This window comes from Saimiri boliviensis, chromosome 2 (assembly GCF_048565385.1).
Source record: "Saimiri boliviensis isolate mSaiBol1 chromosome 2, mSaiBol1.pri, whole genome shotgun sequence".
Lineage (NCBI taxonomy): Eukaryota > Metazoa > Chordata > Mammalia > Primates > Cebidae > Saimiri > Saimiri boliviensis.
Genome location: NC_133450.1, coordinates 63,390,307 through 63,412,313, shown reverse-complemented (window position 1 = coordinate 63,412,313; position 22,007 = coordinate 63,390,307). Strand labels below are relative to the sequence as shown.

Below are 22,007 nucleotides of genomic sequence, written 5' to 3'. Positions count from 1 at the left end.
ATTGATATGAAATCTTTCCCTTTTTTAATATAGGTATTTTACAGGTATAGATTTCTCTCTAAGTACTGTTTTCATTATATCCCATAAGTTTTAGCATGTTACATTTTTTACATTCATCTCAAAGTATCTTCTAATTTTTTGTGCTTTCTTCTTTGATCCTTTATTTAGGAGTACATTGTTATTTAATTTCCATGTATTGGTGAATTTTCCGACTTTCCTTCTGTTGCCGGTTTCTACTTCTACTACATCGTATCTGGAGAACAGGAGATTATATCATGGAGATTACCTTATCTGTACAGAGCCTCAAAGGAGATTATGTCCCGTTCTAGGGTTTGTAGTTGTTATTCTTTATTATTGTTGTTTAGTGAGTTTTCTAAACGAATTCTGTCAAATTCATATTCTTGGTTGTGTGTGGCCACTTAAGTCTCTGCTAGGTTAGCCTAGAGGTCAGCTAATGATTAGACAGAGACTTCCCCAGATTCCTGGATCCAGCAGTTCTCCCAGTCTTTGCCCAGGGCCTCTCTATGTGTTTTGGGGCATCCTCCAACACTCAGGCAGGTAGCTTACAACTCTGCGGTAGGCTTTCCTTCTTAGTTGCACAGAGCCTCAAATTTAGGCAGAGGTGAAAGCTTACAGCAGTCTCAAGTATTTGCTGAGCATGTGAAGAGCCCTGGGCACAGCCCTGTGCTTGCTCATGCTCTGTTAGGTGACTCCCAGAGATATCTAGGAGCTCTTCAAAGTCCGCTGTAGATGCCTCGTTCCCCAGCTTTTCCTTTTATGCTTTTTGGTTAACCTATTGTTTGTCCCAGCTGCCATCTGCCATTTCCAGCAACATGATTTAATAATTGCCTCTAGTTGTTTTCGACAAACACCTCCAAGAAAAAGGCTGTGCACACTGGATGAGCTCAAATTCTGGTAAAATAAAGACAGCCTTGAAAATGGAGTCTTCCAGGAAACCACCAGACAGGTCAGATAATAACAACTCTACGGGAACGGACTTGGGAGGTCCTCCGACCTCGTTCTGCCCCCTCTGGTGGCTGCTAGCCTGCTGTTTTTCATTCTGTGATTGCGTGCTGCTGTATTTCAAGGCTACTCCAGACCTGGCAAGAAGGAATGAAAAGAAGGAAAGTTAAAACTCCACAGAGTTCACTGTTCTTACTAAGGTCCAACTGATTTTTTTAAATAGACATTCCCTGGATGGCTGCAAACCCTAGGTTAATTCCAGAGGTGGGAAAAAGGTGATTCTGACAACTTTTTTGCCATTGTTCTCATTGCTTCTATAAAAAATAAAATTGCAGAGGTGTTCCCTCCACCGTTTCATTGACGAGCAGGCCAGTTTTTAACCTGCATGTACACACTTATATTCAATGGCTTATTAAGGAAACTATGCTTACACTCAGTGGCTTATGAGGCCTCTTCTCCTCCATTGAACTGTTTGTGGATTCCCTTGGTAGGGGCCAATGAGATCTGGACTGCAAGCCAGGACACCTACCTTTTAGTCTTGTGCCTGTCTTGACTATAGGACCTTGGGACAAAAGAGCGGAGATTTCCAGAGCACCTACTGTGTGTCAGGCCCTGTGCTCTGGGTATTTTACGTACACTCTGTCACATCATTCTTGCAACAATCGAGAAAGAGAGAACTTTCTCATCTAACAGACGAAGAAACCAATAAGATGCAAGCACTGAGCACTGTGCCTGCTGCACATGGCAAACGCTGTATGTGTCAATTATTGCTGCCCTGTTGTTGTTACTTCTAAGCTATTATTGACAGAGGAGGAAGTGGAGCTGAGATTCTCAAGGTCCTTTGGCTTCCAGCCCAGGGCTGTCTGATTCCAAAGCCCAACCATGGTTCACATCCCCATTCCAGATCCTCCTCTAGACAAATCTGTTCCCTCTCTGGGTCTCAATTTCCTTATCCTGTCTAATGAAGGATTTGGAATGACTGAAGTGATTCCAGCAACAAACACTTTCTGAATTGTCCTGCCACTTCCAGGGTGACATTATGGAGGTCCGTGATTCTGCAAGGTCAGTTGCGTAGAGTCACATCAGTGGCATTCTCTTACTTAGCTTGAAAACTAAACTGACAGGTAGACCGGCACGTGTGTGACCCAGTGTATTTCTCTCCCCCTCCTTTCTCTCTCTGCCCCTCCCCACTGCAGAGGCCAGAGGGGACAAAGTCAAGTGGGTGTTCACCTGGCCCCTCATCTTCCTCCTGTGCGTCACCATTCCCAACTGCAGCAAGCCCCGCTGGGAGAAGTTCTTCATGGTCACCTTCATCACTGCCACGCTGTGGATTGCTGTGTTCTCCTACATCATGGTGTGGCTGGTGAGTGTGGGGAGCAGGGGGTGGGCTGTGCGCACAGCCCGGGAGAGGTGGGGAGCAGGGTTCAAAGCTAACCACAGGTACTGCAGTGCCACCTTCGGGCAAGTCACTGGCCTCACTGACCACAGCATATTTCTCAGTAGAAAAGGGTTTGGCTGAGGGGCATGACTCTGTGCCAGGTACCTGGGATGCAAAGACACAGCGCAGTGCTTGCCTTCAAGGGTTAGGGGAGGAGACCAACATTTGCCTGGGCACCCTAAATCACACTGTTCTGGGGCTATAGGCAGAGCAATATGACAGGTGGCTGATCGCCAAGTGCCCTTGGTTTCCAGGGTCCCAAGGGAATGTGAAGGGAGAGACTGGAGTTGAGGGAGATGAGGTTGGACACAAGGCAGCTTGTTCTATGCTTCCGCCCAGGAGGGCTCCTCCTCCAACTGATGTGCTGGATGCTGGTTTAAGCACTTCATATAAACTCTTTCTTATCCTCGTAACAACCTCAAGGGATGGGTATTATTATCCCCATCTAACAAATGGGGGAAATTGAGGCATAGAGAAATTGAGTAATTTCCCCAAGATTACACAGTAAGTGAGTGCTAGAGTTAGGATTAGAACCCAGGTATTGATCTCCTAAGCCCATGATCTCCACTACTACCGTAAGCTCCCTCTCAGTTTGCCACTGGACTTTTCAGATTTCGCTGGATGGGAGTTTTGCAGGCAGAGAGGCATTGATGTAGCTCCTCATAAGCTCCCATGGCCACACAGGACAGGTTCCCATATAAACCTTTCATCGACTGGACTGAGTTGGGTCAAGTCCCGCAGGAGCCTCCTTCCCCACTCTCTGTATACCACCTAATAGGGTTCCCACTTCTCCTCATTCCCAGGAGCAAAGAGGGGGAAGCGGCTCCAGCACGGCTACAGTTCGGTTGATTGTGAAGCTCACTCTCAGCCCCTTACACCCTAGGGGTTAGCATTGAGTCACTTTATTCTCTTCCTAATGGCTGACACCAGCAGCAGAGAAGGCAAGCGATCTTGACGTGAGAGGCAGCAGGGCCAGCACGCATTCCATCCTGGCACAGGGGCCACCTTTCACTTAACTCCAGAGAAACCATGCAGTTTGGCGGGGAACGGAGGATCCTGGATCACATGAGAACAGTGCTGAATCCTAGTCCTACCTCTTGCAAACCCTGGAAGCTGGCGACCCCCTCTCTGAAGTAGGAGTGATCATGGATCTCTTACAAGGCCACTGGGAGAATGAAGGAGAGCCCAGCACATTCTAGGCACTTGGCCAATCCTGCCTCTTCCCTCTCCCCAACCCAATCATGCCTTCCCCCATTCCTCCCAGAGCATTGCTGGGTTCTGAACAGTGCATGGGAGCCATTTTGCCTGGGCTTTCCCGAAATCCCAATCCCAGGCCTGCTCCTGCGCCTCAGATGCTTCCTCTAGCTGATCAGGGACCTGCCCCTGCCTCTGTGAATGTCCTTACACTTATCCGTGGAGCAGCCCCCTGTCCCTGTAGCAGAGCCTCCCTGAGACACCAGCTGGTAGAAGGCGCTGCCCCCAGTCTGCTCCCTCTCTCCTGGTACCTGCTTAGAGCTCTGTATCCCAGAAGGAAGTTCAGGACTGACTCTGATTGTGTTTTAGTGAATGAATCAAGTCATGTATCAGGAGGGGCAGAACCGCTCCAAGCCTCCAGAACCCCAGCATCTGTCCTAGCCCAAGGCACACACACTTGGAACATCCTGGCCTGGTTCAGCTGAATGAGGGACATGGGGACACTTTAACATTCAAGTCCACCCCCGCAAGGAACTCATTCATGTCCCTCCTGACCACTCCCTTTCATACCCTACTCCCAGCTCGAAACAGGTGTGGTTAGACTGTGTCAGAAGCATCCAGTAGTTAGCCACTTACTGAAACCAACAGCCAGTTGGGGTGATTACCTGATAGCAGTTGGCTGATCATGTGCATCACTGAATAATGCACAGTTTGGCCACTGAGCAGTGAGATTTCTTATAGTGCCCTTCTTGTGTCGAATTAGAGTTGTGTACATTAGACCCAATTTCAACCTTGTCTTATGTCATCTTGTTCAGGCACTGTGATTTGAATTGCAGCATGGCTGGATGCTCATAACAGTAAATATTGGTCATTTTCACCATGAGATGCAGCCAATGCTGTTTCCATGCTTCCATGATGAAGACTAAAGTACCCATAACCCACTCCACATGGGGGATGTGGGAGAAGAGCTGGAATTAGTTACTATGTAAACTTCCTAGATGCTGGGCATGGTGGCTTACACCTGTAATACCAGCACTTTGGAAAGCCAAGGCAGGAGGATCAATTGAGCCCAGGAGTTCAAGATCAGCCTGGACAACATAGTGAGACCCTGTGGCTACAAAACATAAAAAAAATAGCCAGTCATGGTGTAGTTTCAGATACTCAAGAGGCTGAGGTACAAGGATTGCTTAAACCCAAGAGGTTGAGGCTGCAGTGAGCTGTGATCAGTACACTGCACCCCAGCCTGGGCTATAGAGCAGAGCAAGCTCCTGTCTCAAAAAACAAACAAACAGAAGCAAGCAAACAAACAAACAAAAACTCCCTAGAAAAACATGACAATCAGAGATCATGAAAAGTGTGCCTGCAGTGAACTAGATTTGCAATTTTTAATTTTTCTGAATAGAATTAAAGGCCAGTCCATCTCTACATTTTAAAGAAAGGATCCAGTAATTTCTCTTACCGGAGTATATTTTCAAAACAATATTACAAGTAAAGAAAGTGTTTTATGACATTTTAGTGGGCATGAGAATCGGGAAGATCAAGTTAATAAATATGTGAAATTCTTCTCTAGTTACAGAAAATAACAGTATGATTAAATCCGTTCTGTTAATTATCAGTGAGACAGGACACTCCAACCCCCACCACCTTGATTTATAAGCCCCACCCTTGTTTCTTTTCTTTTCTTTTCTTTTCTTTTCTATTTTTGAGATGGAGTCTCGCTCTGTCACCCAGGCTGGAGTGCAGTGGCACAATCTTGGCTCACTGCAACCTCCGCCTCCTGGGCTCAAACTACTCTCCTGCCTCAGCTTCCCGAGTAGCTGCGACTACAGGTGTGTGCCACCACACCCAGATAATTTTTTATATTTTCAGTAAAGACAGAGATTCACCATGTTAGCCAGAATGGTCTTGATCTACTGACCTCCTGATCTGCCCACCGTGGCCTCCCCAGGTACTGGGATTACAGGCAAGAGCCACTGCGTCCAGCCCCTTGTTTCTTAAACCAGGGTTCTGGGGTCACTGGAACAACTTTACTGGGGCACTCTTACCTATGGGTTCGAACTTCAGATAGCCTCAGTTTGGGGGAGTAGAATGGCCTTGACACTAAAAGTCTGTAAAGAAGGCAGTGCCCATGGTAGCCTTGATCTCTGCCTATGCAAGGTCCGCTCGCCTGAGCACCCCGCACTTGCTTTCACTATGTCCTGGTGAGGATCCAGTGAGCAGTGAAGCCCCACCTGTCCATCCCCTTCACCTACACCTTTTATTAATATAGCTCTCACCCCCAAGGCTTTGGAAGAATGATTCTTGAATGTCAGTTTCAAAAGGGAGGGGACTTGGAAAGGGATTGTCCATTTCCCCAGCACACTTGTGCAGTTGAAGAAACTGAGGACCAAAGAGAAGACATGACTTCTGTAAAGTCACACAGATAGGACAGAGCCAAGACCAGCTCCTGGGGCTCTGGATTTGAATCTGCTTCACTGTCTGAAGCCTGAGATTCGGGGGGCTCAGAGGGCCCAGGCTTGGAGTCCAGGGTAAAGCAGGACTCGTGTGGCATCCCTGGTCCTGAGCACTCTGGACGGTATGTGCACACATGAGATCTTCCTTCTTTCCATCCTTCCATCCTTTGCCTTCTTAGACTCATAGTTCAGGGTTTTAAAAAAAAGAGGCAGCCCCACTGATTCCAAAATAACCCAGTTTCCCAGGCTTACAGTGTCTCTAATACTAGGAATGTCTTGTTAGTCCACATACTGTTGGTTGAGAGTTCATGTCTCCAACCCCGATCCTGCAGGTGACTATTATCGGATACACACTTGGGATCCCGGATGTCATCATGGGCATTACTTTCCTAGCAGCAGGGACAAGTGTTCCAGACTGCATGGCCAGCTTAATCGTGGCAAGACAAGGTACGGATTATGCCCCAGCCCTCACAGTCACACAGGCTGCTGCATCCTCAGCCCTGCCTGATGTACAGTTGACCAAGCTGTGGCTCTTATGACTGGCAGTTGTCAAGTCCTGCTATGGAGAAAAACTGTGACATCTAGAAAGCATCATTTATTCAATTCCCCCCAGGGAGAGAAAGCTACCAAGATGAACTCCTCCAGACTTCTCTCTAGAAGCTTTTGCTAGGATGGTTATGTAAATTTGTTAGGGTGGTTATACAAAAATGTTCTGAGATCAGCAGTTAATGTGAGATTGAACAGAGGCCAAACCCAGACTTTATACAGCAAATGAGCTAATAACAAGAAACGTTCTGGTCCCAGAAAGGCAAAGCACGGGTATCCTGTACATCCAACTCCCCCATTCTTCTTCTGACCTCTAGAACATGTGTAACATTTTGGTTTGTTTGGTGGTTTTTGTTTTGGGTTTCGTACGTGGCATGGGCTGAGCAAGAGGAGGAATGAGTGTGTGGGCTTTGCTGGTGGAACAAAAGATCCATAGCAAGTGTGGGTTTTCCTGACTTCTCCTTTTCTGCCGGCGAGGAGGAAGCACCCCAGCATGGACATCCACAGATCTTCCTCGCAGCACAGAGTTTGAAAGTAAAGGGATGGGGATAGGTGAATAATGGAGTGAAATCTCACAGAAGACAGAAGAGAACAGTGCCTGAAGAGAAAGGCTGGCTTTGGAAAGAGGGACAGGACATTTTATTCCTCCAAGATAAAGCAAGGTTGATTGGCTGGTTAGTGAGTTGGGCCTGAGAAACCATGAGGGAAAGGAAGAGTGGGAGCATGTTTGCTGGTAGGCAGGGCCCTTGCAGGGCATGGGGACAGTTAGGGACAGCAGCTGAGGGGAATGGAATTTAACTGGGTGACCTGTGATGTGAGCATGTTAGTTCCCTAGGGGAGTCATACAAAGTGTCACAGCTGAGCGCCTTGAAACAACAGGAGTTCATCGTCTCATAGCACTGGCAGCTAGAAGTCTGAAAGCTGGGCATCAGCAGGGCCATGGTCCCTTGAAGGCTCTAGGAGAGGACCCTTCCTTGCCCCTTCCTAGCTTCCAGTGTTCACTGCAGTCCTTGGGTCTCCCTGGCTTATAGCTGAAACATTCCAATCTCTGCCTCTGCCTTCACGCTGCATTCTTCCCTCTGTATGTCTAACCAGACTTCCTCCTCCTCCTCCTCCCTCTCCTCCTTTCTTCTTCCTTCTTTCTTCCTCCTCCCCTTCCTCTCCCTCCTCCCCCTCCTCTTCTCCTCCTCCTCCTTCTTTTTTTGTGTGATGGAGTCACACACTGTTGCCCAGGCTGGAGTACAGTGGCACAATCATGGCTCGCTGCAGGCTCTGCCTCCAGGGTTCAAGCAATGCTCCTGCCTCAGCCTCCTGAGTAACCAGGACCACAGGCATGTGCCACCACCCCTAGCTAATTTTTGTATTTTTAGTAGCCATGGGGTTACGCCACATTGACCAGGCTGGTCTCGAACTCCTGGCCTCAAGTGATCTGCCTGCCTCAGTCTCCCAAAGGCCTGGGATTACAGGCATGAGCCACTGTGCCCGGCCAACTTCCTCCTTCTTATTAGGACACCAGTCATCAGATTAGAACCCACCCTAGTTCAGTATGACCTTACCTTAATTTGAGTACATCTTCAAAGACCCTATTTCCAAATAAAGCCACAGTCTCAGGTTCCAGATGGACATGAAGGGGACAGGGTAGTCAGCCCAGGACAGTTAGTAGAGGGAAAGCTGGTGAGCACCAGGGGCCCGACCGATGTTCAGCGACATGAACTTGGTGGGATTCATCATGCCAGCTCCAGCGGTCACAGATGACAAGTTCATCCCTGGTCGCGGTTGGCTGGGTGGACACAGTGGGGGGTCACTGTGCAGCTCAGATGGCTGTGCCCGGAGTCTGAGCTGTGAGCGGTGTCAGGGTGCTGGACGTTTATGGGCTTGCAGGAGTGTCCCAAGAAGGTCAACAGAGGGTCTCTTTTAGGACCAAGGGACAGACTGGGCTCTGAAGCAGGACACCATCTCAGAGTGGCCACAGTGAAATGTGCAAGTACAGAAACTGAGGAAGGGTGAGGCCAGAGGTGGAGTGTGCAGTTGTCCTCAGGGTAACATTGATATGATTGACAGGGACTCCAATAAACATGGTTAAAAATAGCTTCCCGGCTGGGCATGTGGCTCACACCTGTAATCCCAACACTTTGGGAGGCTGAGGCAGGCAGATCACCTGAGGTCAGGAGTTCAAAACCAGCCTGGCCAACATGGCAAAACCCTGTCTATACTTAAAAAAAAAAAAAAAAAAAAAAGTCAGGCTTGGTGGCCTGTGCCTGTAGTCCTGGCTACTCAGAGGCTAAGGCGAGATAATCACTTGAACTTGGGAGGTGGATGTTGCAGTGAGCTGAGATTGTGCCACAACACTCCAGCCTGGGTGACAGAGAGAAACTTCATTACAAATAAAAATAAAGAGGAAAAGAAGAAAGAGGAGGAGGAGAAGTAGGAGAAAAAAAGAAAAAAAAATCGCTTCCTGATGACGAAAGATGGAGGAACCTCTGTTCAGTCTGCTCCACAAACCAGGAAGCCGTGCAGCGTGTGCTCTAACACAAAGACACCATATCCTGGGCTCCCTCCAGGCCTCCAGCACAAAGCGTGGTCCCAGCCCTGAGCATCAGCTTGACCTAGGAGCTTGTGAGCATGAGGTGGGGGACATCTGCCGGAAGTCCTCGGAGAACTTCAGCTGACGAGCCTGGCAGGAGAGATCCTGAAGAGCCAATGTGCATCTGCGGGGCCATCATTCCCACAAACCGGGTGCCATGAACAACCGAAGTGTATTGTCTCACGGTTCTGGGGGCCAGAAGCCTGAAAGAGAATCTGTTCCGGGCCCCTCTTGCTTCTGTGTCCTTGGCTGTCTTCATCTTTGCCCACGTTCTCCCCGTGTGTCCAAATTTCTTCTTTTTATAAGGACTCCAGTCATACTGGCCCACCCTCGAGACCTCATTTCAGCCTGTTACCTCTATAAAGACCTTATCTCCAAATAAAGACACATTCTTAGGTACTGAGGGTTAGAAATTCAACATCTGAATTTGGAGGGTCACTGTCAACCCATAGTAGTCCCCTTTAGGCTTCAGGAAGGGAGCGAATCTCAGGCCTCACGAGAAGCTTTTAGAAATGTAAGGTCCTTGAAGAAGGAATTCCTTTCCAAGGAATGGCGCTGATAGAGCAGTTGGGAGAAAGAATATAGGTTTCTCGTGACCCGCTCTTAATAAAAGAGATGTGTCATTGTCCCCTGCAGGTCTTGGGGACATGGCAGTCTCCAACACCATAGGAAGCAACGTGTTTGACATCCTGGTAGGACTTGGCGTACCATGGGGCCTGCAGACCATGGTTGTTAATTACGGATCAACGGTAAGTTCCTCTCACCTTGAACAGATGTGTTTTACCGGAGAGGATAGTGGTGTTGGCTCAGTTCCAGCCAGAGGCTCTGGGAGATGCCCTCCTCTTCTCTGTGGCACTCAGGCACCCACTTTCCATGACAGCTTCCAGAGCATCCTAGGGATGTCTACACTTCCACTCCTTATCTTAGCCCACTGGCGAGCCTGTCCCCATCCAGGCCAACCCCTCAAATGAGCAGGGTCCTGACTGGAATCCATATTTCCCTGGCCCTTCATGGCCATATGGTCACCTGTAAACACCTGTGTTTTCCTGATGAGGGAATGCACTGGCCGAGGCACGCTGGGATTTCAGGATGGATTGGCTCCCAGCAGTCAAGAGATTCAGGGCATGTGTGTTTGATTTTCCAGGTGAAGATCAATAGCCGGGGGCTGGTCTATTCAGTGGTCCTGTTGCTGGGCTCCGTGGCTCTCACCGTGAGTGTTTACAATTCCAACACAGATGCCTCATGCATACTTGATTTCATCTGATTCCGCCTCGTCACTTACGTGACTCAGAACACCCCTGTCACTTCCCTTGATAGTGAAGGATAAAGGCAAGAAAATGTAGACGTTCACAGATTCACCCAAGTCTGGTTTCTGCCATGAGCGTTGGCACCTCACTGTGCTTTCCCTGAGTAGATAAGAAGTCCCCAGAGGAAACGAACAGCATTTCCTTCCTGTGGCCTGGCCCTGTCCCTCTCTAGTGCCATCAGGAGAGAAATCTTCCCCTGCCCATCTGAGCTGACAAATGGGTGGCGTGACATCCCTCAGGATGGCACATCGAAGCCTCCTTCCCCTACATGCCTAGGCCTGTGCTGAGCACTTGACTGTGGCATCACTTTATTCTCTCCTTACAACCACCCGATGAGGGAGGTGCTATTATCATTCCCATTGCAGAAGAAATCGGAGCTCAGGGGTTAACTTTCCCGGTGTCACAGAATTGGGCAATGACAAAGCTAGGATTTGAACCCAGGTTGGTCTGTTCTATAACTTTTGACCCCCAATGCTCCAGTGAGGTTCCTGGGATCCAGCTCCAGGAAGCCTTGATTGAGGGACAAGGAGGAAGGCAGTGGAAGGAAGGATGGAAGAGTCAGGGAGGAATGTCGGATAATTCTGTGCTTTAACCCTCTACCCCAAACACACACACACACACACACACAGAGAGAGAGAGAGAGAGACAGAGACAGAGACAGAGCCAGAACCAGAGAGACAGAGAATGACCGAGAGAGAGACAGAGATAGACAGAGACAGACAGAGAGAAAGAGAGAGAGAGAGAGAGAGAGAGACAGAGAGAGCGCTCAGACAGACATTTGCAAAGCCAGGGATCCATAGGAGGCTTGGAAATTGTGCTAAGGAAGTGGGGGGAAAGATCATGGTGCCACGCTCTGAAGCACAGGGGTCATCCAGCTAAAGCCCCCGTTTGTCTCTAGAGAAGGCCTGGGCAAGGAGGACCACATGCCTCTGACCGGCCGGGAGGAAGTGACGTGCCTGCCTGGGCCGGGTCGGTCCTATGAGGGCAGCTGCTGTGTGTCCCTGAGTCAGTGCTGCTGGGCCAGAGACTCACCCTTTCATGGGGCAAGTCGAAGCCCTCTCGCTTATTCAGGTCAAACTGAGGACCTTCCTGCAGCATCCCCTACACTTGCCCACATTCTGCAGAATGCTCTAGGCGTCCTCACGTAGGTGTCGCTTTCCTGTAGAAATACCTCTTGTATTTCTTTGCCCCGCGAGCCTAGCTCCCGCACTCTGTCCTCCCAGGTCCTCGGTATCCACCTAAACAAGTGGCGGCTGGACCGAAAGCTGGGCGTCTACGTGCTGGTTCTCTACGCCATCTTCTTGTGCTTCTCCATAATGATAGAGTTTAACGTCTTTACCTTCGTCAACTTGCCGATGTGCCGGGAAGACGATTAGCGCTGAGTCGCAGCCCCTGGGAGCTGATCTGGACACCCTGTGACACTGGCGTCCTCCTCTCCCTACCACCCCCCACAGGTCTCTCCTGCATAGGCAGCCACCGTCCGTTCTTTCACGCACTGGAAGGAAGAGCCATGTGGTCTTTGTCTGGTCACAGGCCAGGCTGCCGGGCGTCCTCCTCCTCCTCGGAGTTCTGCCCCTGCAAGGCTGGATTCAGGGGCCATTATCTGAGCAGCTTCCAAGACCCCTGAGCTGCCAACGACAGGGACGTGTGGGCATCTCGTCTCTCCTGCACACGTTAGTCAGAAGGACTTCTGCAGCCTTGAAAATGAAGTCATTTGTGAGCACGAGCTCTCATAGGGCAGGTGCAAAATAGGAATGTTGTTCTGAAGTGTCACCTCCGGCCCAGAGGCGGTTCCTTAGGCAGCAAGTGTTCCCGGGAGCCTCTGACTTCTGCCGGAAGCACCCACGGTTTGGAAGAGGCAAGACCTCAACCTGTAGGGGGTTTAGGGCCCGTGATGGCAGACATTCTACCCCTTTTCCTAGAAAAACTGGAATAATGAAAATAATCTTTTTCTGCAGAAGAGAGAGAATGAGTGATAAATATTCTTCCCACTTTAATTGATGCATTCAGAGAATAAACAATGAAATATTAAAAAGGAAGCATCGTCTAGGTCATCATACTTGAAAACTTCCATTCCATACGAAAGGATCATGGACACAGACCAGAAAGGTCATGAGCATACAGACACAGACCCTCTGTGCGCCATCTTGCATTGGCGCTGAGGTGCTTGGTTTGGGATAGAGAAAAAGGGAAGAGACGGACGTGGAAAGGTGCTAACTCAGAGACTGGAGATTATAGTTTACAGCTGTACTTTCCAGATCTTCTATGTGACAATGCACTGTCCATGTGGGTTTGTCATGTCTTTGTTAATGCTCTAGTTTCAAAACCACCCTGTGGAAAGGCCCAGTTGTTTATTTGCCCAACAAATTTCATAGCCTGCTGAACTGGACTGAGTGTCCGAAGTGCTGGTTAGTGACGAGAAGAGAGATGGCCTGCGACACAATGGGTTGCTTTCTGGTGAGCTGAAGGCAAGTGTGAAAATCACAATTTAGAATATTTAGAGCTAAGCTTCTGGAATCAATGTCATTTCCATGTGAAAGGCCACAAATGGGAGGCTGACTCAAAACTACATAGAAAGATATAAAATAATTTTCCACCACTTCATAGCTCTCAAATATATATTTAAAAGATGTATGAATACAAACCAGGTACGGTTTCTAAAAAAAGAAAGCACAATTAATTTTATAGAGAGGTTTTTTATTTTTTTAATATTTCTATTGCAAAAGTCTATTCGATTTGATGCACTTTGAATATTGAGATATTTTGCACGGATGAATGTATGGGAACTACCCATGATGATGTAAGAGGAAAGAACATTTTTCGTGATTCACCAGACATCGCTTTCAACTTAGTGATGAGTTTAAATTCAGTAGCTAATCCCTTCCTGAGACTCAAAGATGGTGACCCGGGTGGAAATTTCTGTGCTCTTTAGGACCTCCTGAGTTTCAAAAGGAGGAAGTGTTCACGCTTGTGTTCCTGACTTCCCTGCTGCGTGAGCCTGCCACAGGCCCTCACCCCCACCCCCAGACTTCTATTCAGGATTCACATCAGTATTTGTATCATAGCTACACCAAGTTCAGGTTTTTCTCTTTTTGTTTTTTACCTAGAAATTGGGTTCAGTGGTCTTCCACTTGAGGATGAGGGTGATTTTCCTAAGAAATCAGCAAAGCATGAAGGCAGGGACCCTGCACGGTCACCAGTATAAACTTTAGCTTCAGGGACTCCAGAGCCCTTGGGTCCACTCTGTGCCCTGAGTAGCTTAGTTCTCCTGGTTCCTCCCATCTTACAGGCTCAGCCAGGTTCCAACGTGCTTCTGTCTCAATCGTTTTGATTCTCTAAATGGCCCTGTGATGTATGCAGGGATTATTCTCCCCATTTAACAGAAAGTAAAGTGTCTTCGAGAGGTCAAGGGACTCTAGTTCAGTGTCCAGTCATAGCCGGAGGGAGGCCAAGCACCAGCCCCTTACCGCTCCCAGTCCAGCCTCTGAGTTGGCCACACTTGGGGAGTGAGGGTGAGTATGACTTCATCCTCCTGGTTGGTTCTTACTGTTTGAGTCAAAACCTCTTCAATATATCATTGACTCCTGGGTTCCTCAGGTCATATCCTAATATCTGTCCCTATCCAATGCCTTTATTTTTCTTGAAAAAAAAGACCAAAAATTGTTTTTAGCTATGACAAGGTACAGGCCACATGGCCCCTTATGGCATCCCTGTGGTTTTCGATTCTCTGAAGCCTGGTGTAACTTTCAGAGCATACATATCCTAATTACCCTCCTCTTCCTCAGAAGAATCCATATGAGATTATAAATGGATACTCTTAGTCTCTAAAGTTGCAGTTAGAAACTAAAATAATGTTTTTAATATGTGATGTGCTCCTCTTGGCTAATTTTCTTTTGACTTTAATGTGCCAATGTAACTTCCTTTAAAGGATCTATGCATCTATTAAATCTAGAAAACTATATGTACACTGTAGGTGGAAAATTCTCTTTTTTAACTAAATATTTTTCCATCACAAGTTTAAAAAAGTGCATGATTAATTAGGCCATCATTTTTAAATTACGCTTTCATCACTATGCAGGATTCCTTTATTTTATTCCCAAAGCTAATTAGCATGGGGTGATTACTCTGGTACAGAAATAGGCAATTGGAAAAAATGAATGTAGCTCTTCTCATTGAGGGCAGGAAAGAAGGAAAACACAAACCATTGTACTCAGATGGAAAATGCCTATAGACACAGGAGCAGGTGGTTCCTGTGGACTTCCGGTTTGGAATTTGGCCTCACCAGGTCAAGCGTGGTTAAGGTGGAAGGTGTCCAGTATCTTGAGAACCTGGCCCTGGAGGAAGGTTCTGGGTCAGCTGCAGTGAAAGACTGGTGATTAAGGACACCATGAGCAGGACAGAGTCCTCACCTTACCCGCCCCATCCTTCCTGTTACCCACAGTCTGCTGGCCCTTGTGTCTCTTCCCATTGTCACTGGTGTCTCCTCCTTATGCACAGAGCTGGGCGCTCTTATGAATTTTCTCGTTTTTATTTTTTGAGACAGCATCTCCCTCTGTCACCCAGACTGGAGTGCAGTGGTGCCATCTTGGCTCATTGAAAACTCCGCCTCTCGAGTTCCAGCGATTCTCATGCCTCAGCCTCTCAAGTAGCTGGGATTATAGGCGCATGCCACCACACCCAGCTTATTTTTGTATTTTCATTAGAAACGGGGGTTTCACCATGTTGGCCAGGCTGGTCTTGAACTCTTGACCTCAGGTGATCCACCCACTTCAGTTGCTCAAAGTGCTGGGATTATGGGTGTAAGCCACCACACCCAGCCTGTCCTTGTGAATTTTCATCTGCTCATTACCCCTCACTTATTAGGATTGTTTCTTGCTTTTGCCCCTGTGGGTCCCCTACCTTGACAGACTCAAGCTGCTGATATGGCATCAAGCTTCCCTGACCAGGTGGGGTGTGTGTATCACCCAAGGGCAGTCCTGCAGACCCTGACCAAAGCCTGTTCCTGGGCGCTCCGGGTCCAGGTTTCTTCCACCTGCTCTTCCCTGTAAACGGGAGTTTGCAAGCCTCATAGCATTGGGAGGAGCCCACATCTCAGAGAACCCCCGACTCCCAGTGCAGACCAGGAAGTCCAAAAGGGTGTGGGTGGTGTCATTGCTGGATACCCTGCTTTCTGCCTGTCCTTTCTCCTCTCTGAATCCTGGGGCCCCTCCCCCTCCTTAAAGCTGGTGTGGACAGAGGGACAGGAGAGGTAGAGGGGAGGATCAGAGTTCATCCCCTGCTGGGAAACAGCAAGAGCGAATCCCAAGCCAGCGGCTGAGGCTGCCTTCCGTGCCTTCCCTCCACGTGAGACGGGTGAGTGGGGCTTAGGAAACTGGAATTCGAAAGGTTCTGTTGCCATATTTTGGAACTTTCGCCCTGGGATTCACAGCAGTTGCGAAGCAGAGTCCTTTCTGCCCAGGGTGAGTGGGTCCTCGGGGGAGGGTTGGTCTTTCGTCTCCCACCCCTGTCTTTCCTCTCCTTTCCTTCCCGGCCATGCTTCTCCCTGGCTGGAAAAAGGTGGCTGTGCTGTCCCTGTGATCACTCTCAGCAAATGCTTGTGGCTCAAATAAACAAAGAACTTACCTGTGAGGGTGAAAATCCTCAGGAGATTGTACCCAAATGCCATGCTTTAAATATTCATGGTCTCTCTAACACCTGCCAGATGTGATTTCCATAGGGGACATCCTTCCCTGGGGGCAGTTAGCAGGCATACATGGGCACCGGAGGTGGTCCTCATCTTGGCAGCTTTGTTGCCACACCGTGCCCATAGAAACTTCTAGAAATTTCTGAAAATGCTCTGTGGGCAGATCTTGGGTGGCAGGAAGTCCATCAACCCCCACCCAATCCTCAGCCCAAAGCACTCCCCTTGCCGTCTACATGTGCCCACCCAAAGGATTTCCTGGTCTCTGGATCTCATCCTGTGAGCCCCTCAGGCATGAAGCCTCCCTCTGGGCTTCTCAAAGCATGGAGAGGGGCCCTTACTGTCCTTTGGGAAAATCTTCCCCACTGTGTCAGTTATATGGGAACAGAGCAATGAGGTCTTTCTCTAGGCCTGTCCCACAGGGCCGAGAACATGGGATTTTCCTGTTCACTTTGAGCCACAACCTTTGCCAGCCTGGCTTGTGTGGGGGCCCCTTCACCTTGCTGCAAAGAGCTGTTCCCCAAAGGGCATATCCACAGAGTACAGGTTTTTTGTTTTTGAGATGGAGTCTTGCTCTGTGCCCAGGCAAGAATGCAGTGGCTCCATCACAGTTCACTGCAACCTCCCACTCCTGGGTTCAAGTGATTCTCCCGTCTCAGCCTCCCGAGTAGCTGGGACTACAGGTACCCACCACCGTGCTCAGCTAATTTTTGTATTTTTAATAGAGATGGGGTTTCACCATCTTGGCCAGGCTGGTCTTGAACTCCTGATCTCGTGATCCATTGGCCTTGAATTCCCAAAGAGCTTTGATTGCAAGTGTGAGCCACTGTGCCCAGCCAGGGTACAGGTTTTTAAAAGGCTTTTTTTTTTTTTTTTTTTTTTTTTAGAGAGAGAGAGAGGGTCTCACTTTGTTGCCCAGGCTGAAGTGCAGTGGTACCATCTTGGTTCATTGTAACCTTTGCCTCCCGGCTTCAAGCGATTCTCCCACCTAAGCCTCCCAGGTAGCTGGGACTACAGGCACGTGCCACCACACCTGGCTAATTTTTGCACTTTTAGTAGAGGAGTTTTACCATGTTGGTCAGGTTAGTTTCGAACTCCTGACCTCGAGTGATCCGCCTGCCTCCGCCTCCCAGAGTGCTGAGATTACAGGCATGAGCCACCGTGCCTGGCCAAAAAAGACATTTTGATTTAGATTGCTGTATTTGCTTGTTGATAAAGAAAACTAAATTGGGACACTAATTTTGTGCTCAGCTTTAGGTTGGGTAGCTAATGGGAGGATGTCCAGCCTGTCACTGTGCTCCCAACCCAAGGAAAGGGGTACCTGCCCAGAGTCAGGAGAAGAGGTACTTCCCTTTCATTCTGTAACCAGGGTGGCCCTGTCTTTTCAAGGAAGCGAGCTGAGAGGTTTTAGAGCTTTGATTATTTTATGGGGGTTTTAAAACTCCTAACTTTTCTATGACAAATGGTTCCCAGGTGCCATTGTCTCTGTTAAACCTTCAAACAACGAGCACACATTGCCAGGGGCATGGGTTGTCTTTTGTCTTTTGCCTGCATGTTTCTAAGACTCTTTATCAGATCTCATGGTGTCAATGTCCAGCTGTCAACAGTTGTGAATCTTCCTCCTGCTTCTAACGGGGCTGACAGCATACTCTCTTCTAGGCTAGGACGATGTCTGATGCTGGGATGCCCTGGTACCGGGACTCGAGGGCACAGGCGGCATCTCTGAGAGCTGAAATCCACACTGTGCCTCTGGGAAAGTTGAGCCCTTGGCTGTGTGGCTTTTCCATCCCTTGGATTTACAAGTCTGGGAATTGGCTGCTCCTTAGTTATAATCCCAGTGAACGCCGGCCTAACTAAGCCTCACCTATTCCCACTGTTGCTAGAATACAAACAGTTGCTTTTTTTTTTTTTTTTTCCCGAGAAAGGGTCTCATTCTGTTGCCCAAGCTGGAGCGCAGTGGCTTGATCACAGCTCACAAAAGCCTCAAACTCCTAGGCTCAAGTGATCCTCCTGCCTTTGCCCGCGAAGTGACCGGGACTACAGGCACATGCCACCACACCCAGCTAATTTCTTTTTCTTTTTTCTTTTCTTTTTTTTTTTTTAGAGACAGGATCTTGCTGTGTTGCCCAGGTAGGTCTTGAACTCCTGGCCTCACGTGATCCTCCTGCCTTGACCTCCCAAAGTGCTGGGATTACAAGCGCGAGGCACCGCACCCAGCCCAAGCAGTTGCTTCTTATACAACATGTTGGTTGGGATTTGTCCGTGGACCAGGGCAATAAAATTCTTAATCCTGCAGAGAGTTGGTACCCTCATCGCCCCATCACTGGAAAACAAATGTTTTATGCTATCAAGAGAGGGAATGAGCAGCTTTTGGTTTCTAGATGCATGGTTTGGTGTGATCTGCCTTTGTGCCTAAAGGGAATGTCCAAAGCAACAGAGCCTTCTCTGCTGCCACTCCAGAATTCTCAACACAGAATTTCCCAAGTCCATTCGGGACAGACACGCAGTCCTCTTTCAGTGGAGAAAGAGAGGACTTTCCCCTCCTGAAAATGACTGGAGTGTGAAGAAGGCAGCTCTGTTTTTCCAAACAAGATGTTCTTGTGAGGTTTTTTTTTTTTTTTTTTTTTTCTGGCCACTGGGCATCTCTGCCGTCACCTTTCATTCCTGCCCTGACCCCATGACCACACTGTCTGCTTCCTTGAGCTTCCTGCACGAGGCTTGGACCTGCGAGACCTGGAGCCCCTGCAGACAGAACTCTGGCTGAGCCACGGTGGCCAGCTCTTGGGGAGCCCAACAGTGGGGGTTGCTGGTCTGTGAGGCTGAGTCTCCATTTCAGAGCACAAACTCCTTGACAGGGCGCCTCTGCCTGTGTCTCCTGCCCAGCAGCTGCCAGCAGGAATTAGTTGCTGGTGTCTGAGCACAAAGAGAGCTTTGATTACCTAGAGAGGAAAAAGGCTGTCAGCCAGATGCAGCCAGGTCCTTGGGTAGATGCAGGAGTTGCTAAGGAAGGGGCGGGGCCAGGAGAGGCCAGGCGGATCCAAGATGCCCAAGGGGGTGCTGGATGCGGTTTCTGAGGGAGACCTGGGTCTTCCTGGGGCCCGTCCTGACCTACCAAGTAGCAGGTAGATGGAATGAGAGGACTCTTGGGTCCTGAAAGAACCTCCTTAATAACAACCAAAACCAAGAACTTCTGGGGCTGTTCACACATCGTTTGAGTTCCCCTAAGATCGTTCTGGCATGCTGAGCTGCACGCCACCATCTTTGTTCATTCTCTCTCTCATGGGCAAAGCAGGAGCGTCGGGTTGAAAAGTTGTAAATAACGAGTATGTTTATCCCGCTATTTATTTTTTCAATAACTGTGACCTCCTGCACTGTGAATGCTCTGTGATATGAGATTCTTAGTTTAATAAAACTGTCATTAAATTTGAATTGATATTATTGGTTACTGAACACTGGCATGAGTTTATTTTTATTGTGAAAAAAAATCTAAACTAAACCTTTCTAAGAAACCTAGCAGTCAGTATTGTAATGCAATATATCAAAATCTGTATAGTGTCAATAAAATAAATGAGCACAAGTTGTCTTTCCCTAAATAGAGCTTCTATTCATGTTTTAATAGACATGCACCTATTTGTATTTTTGAAAGAATATACATTGGAATAACAGCCATTTGAAACCATTTCTATTTGCATATTAAGAAAAAAATAAACTTCAAAAAGGAGAAGGGGTTGGAGGTTTTTAATGACTGGTCGGTAATAGATGGAAACAGAGCAGAATTCTCATCAGTTACCTTGGCTAGCATGAGTGAGTCCAGAATGACCCAATCTTAGCTCATCAGCTTCCTAGGATGGTACCTGTGCAGTCACGTATGGCCGACATTGGAAGGACACAGGTTGGTTGTCACCACCTTAGACGTTCTCCATGATTTTTTAAACAGGGGCCCCACCTTTTCCTTTTGCAGTGGGCTCCGCAAATTACATAGCTGAGCCTGCTCCTTACAAAGAAGGTCTACGTCATCAGCTCTAATGTCATGGGAAATTGAGGTTTGGGAGTAGAGGTTTCGGTAAATTCCCTCATTCTGCAAAACATTCCTGAGTCCCAGCTGCCATGGGTGTCACCACATCCTTTAACATACACAGGAATCAGTTGGGCATCTTGTGAAAAAAGCAGGTTCTGGTTCAGCAGGAATGGGATGAGGCCCAAGATGCCAGAGTTCTAGCAACTTCCCGGGTGATGCCCACCTAGCCTCTTGACATTGAGTGGTGAGACGACAGATCAGCCCGACTCACACCCGAGCCTGCTCACAGATGGCTTCTGCTCAGTCTGCAGCAAGCCAAGGGCAGAAATCAGGAGAGAATCTAAACATTGATGGAAATGTGATGAGTAATTTTGTGGGAATCTGGTTTGCATTGCATCTTTCCAGTAATTTCTTTGTATTCCATTACAAAAATATCAGTCCACAATGAATTAAAATCGTTTTAAAATATTGCTTGAATCTTGCTCACAGATAGTTCAAGAAGTTCTACTTTAGATGAGAGTTGGCTGGAAACCCCTTTCATTTTAACTCATTCCAGTTCATCTAAAAGGAAGTCCATTACAAAGTAGTAAGGACCCTGCCTCGGTCATTCCAGTGGGTGGGCTTTGCGGGTTCTGTAGGCCTTGTACTCAAGGCTCTGGGCATCCCGGTGTCCCTCATGCTATCTGGCACTTCATGGCTTACAAAGCCAATGAAACAGAATGGCTGTTATCCCCGCTTTACAAAGGGGTCTCTAAGCTAGCAACTGTGAGAACCCGCCTGAGAAGCCACGGCCTCTTGCATTGCCCAAGGCTTCACGGAACAGACAAGGGAGCAGGAGCTTGTCTGAATCCCACCTGCCTGGGAGCTTGTCCCCTCAGCTGACTTCACAGCCGCAGCTCAGTCTCTATCAGCTTGGTTTCTTTGTTTTTTTGCTTTGGATTTTCTGTCTGTTTGTTTCAGAGACAGGGTCTTGCTGTGTTGCCCAGGCTAGACTTGAACTCCTAGGCTCAAGGGATCCTCCTATCTCAGCCTCCCAAGGACCCGGGACAACAGGCCTGATCTACCACACTGGGCTCTCTCAGCTTGTTTTTGATGTTTTCTAAAATTTGCTCCAGGCAATTCCAAGTTCACATGAGTCCTGGTGCAGGTGGTCTGCTGGTCCTCTGGCTCCAGGAACAGGCCTCTCCCAGGCTTCTGTCACCCGCATTTGCTAGCTGGTATCCCCAGGAAGAGCAAAGTGGTAGAGTATCGGGGAGACATGGGAGTGGGTTCTGACCTCTGTCTGTCCCCACCAATGGACTCTCTTCCACTATTCAGTCTATACTCATTGCGATTGAGGTCCAAACGTCCTGCCCTCTGCCTTGAAAGTCAGATCATGATAACCCTGGGCTTTTGCTCTCATTGGTCATTCTGCGGGTTTTAATACTGTAGATAGTGTCCTTCGGAATAAACAAATTCTCTTTGATTCTCCTCTGCTTTTTTTTTTTTTTTTAGACAGATTCTTCCTCTGTCACTCAGGCTGCAGTGCAGTGGCATGATCATAGCTCACTGCAGCCTTGACTTCCCAGGCCCAAGTGATCCTCCCATCTCAGCCTCTTGAGTAGTTAGCACTACAGGCGCATACCACCACGCCTGGCTAATTTTTGTATATTTTGTAGAGATGGGGTTTTGCTGTGCTGCCCAGGTTGGTCTCAAACTCCTGGGCTCAGGAGATCTTCCCGCCTCAGCCTCCCAAAGTGCTAGGATTACAGGCATGAACCACTGTGCCCAGTCTCCTTCTCTTCATCATTTCTCCGTCTCCTCACCTGGCTTCTCCGCCACCTG

At 48.4% G+C, this 22,007-nt stretch overlaps 1 protein-coding gene across 2 annotated transcripts in view; it reads left to right on the top strand.

Annotated features, from left to right (window-relative positions):
• SLC24A4 (solute carrier family 24 member 4) overlaps nt 1-20,407 on the top strand; it is a 172,531-nt gene extending 152,124 nt beyond the window's left edge. For both annotated transcript variants that reach the window (XM_010350554.3, XM_003939847.4), the window contains exons 13-17: nt 2,160-2,326; nt 6,381-6,495; nt 9,815-9,927; nt 10,323-10,388; nt 11,709-20,407. In XM_010350554.3, coding sequence (XP_010348856.1) covers nt 2,160-2,326; nt 6,381-6,495; nt 9,815-9,927; nt 10,323-10,388; nt 11,709-11,861 — 614 coding nt within the window. In that variant the 3' untranslated portion in view covers nt 11,862-20,407. The remainder of the gene's footprint in view (nt 1-2,159; nt 2,327-6,380; nt 6,496-9,814; nt 9,928-10,322; nt 10,389-11,708) is intronic.
• Nucleotides 20,408-22,007: the final 1,600 nt, after the last annotated feature.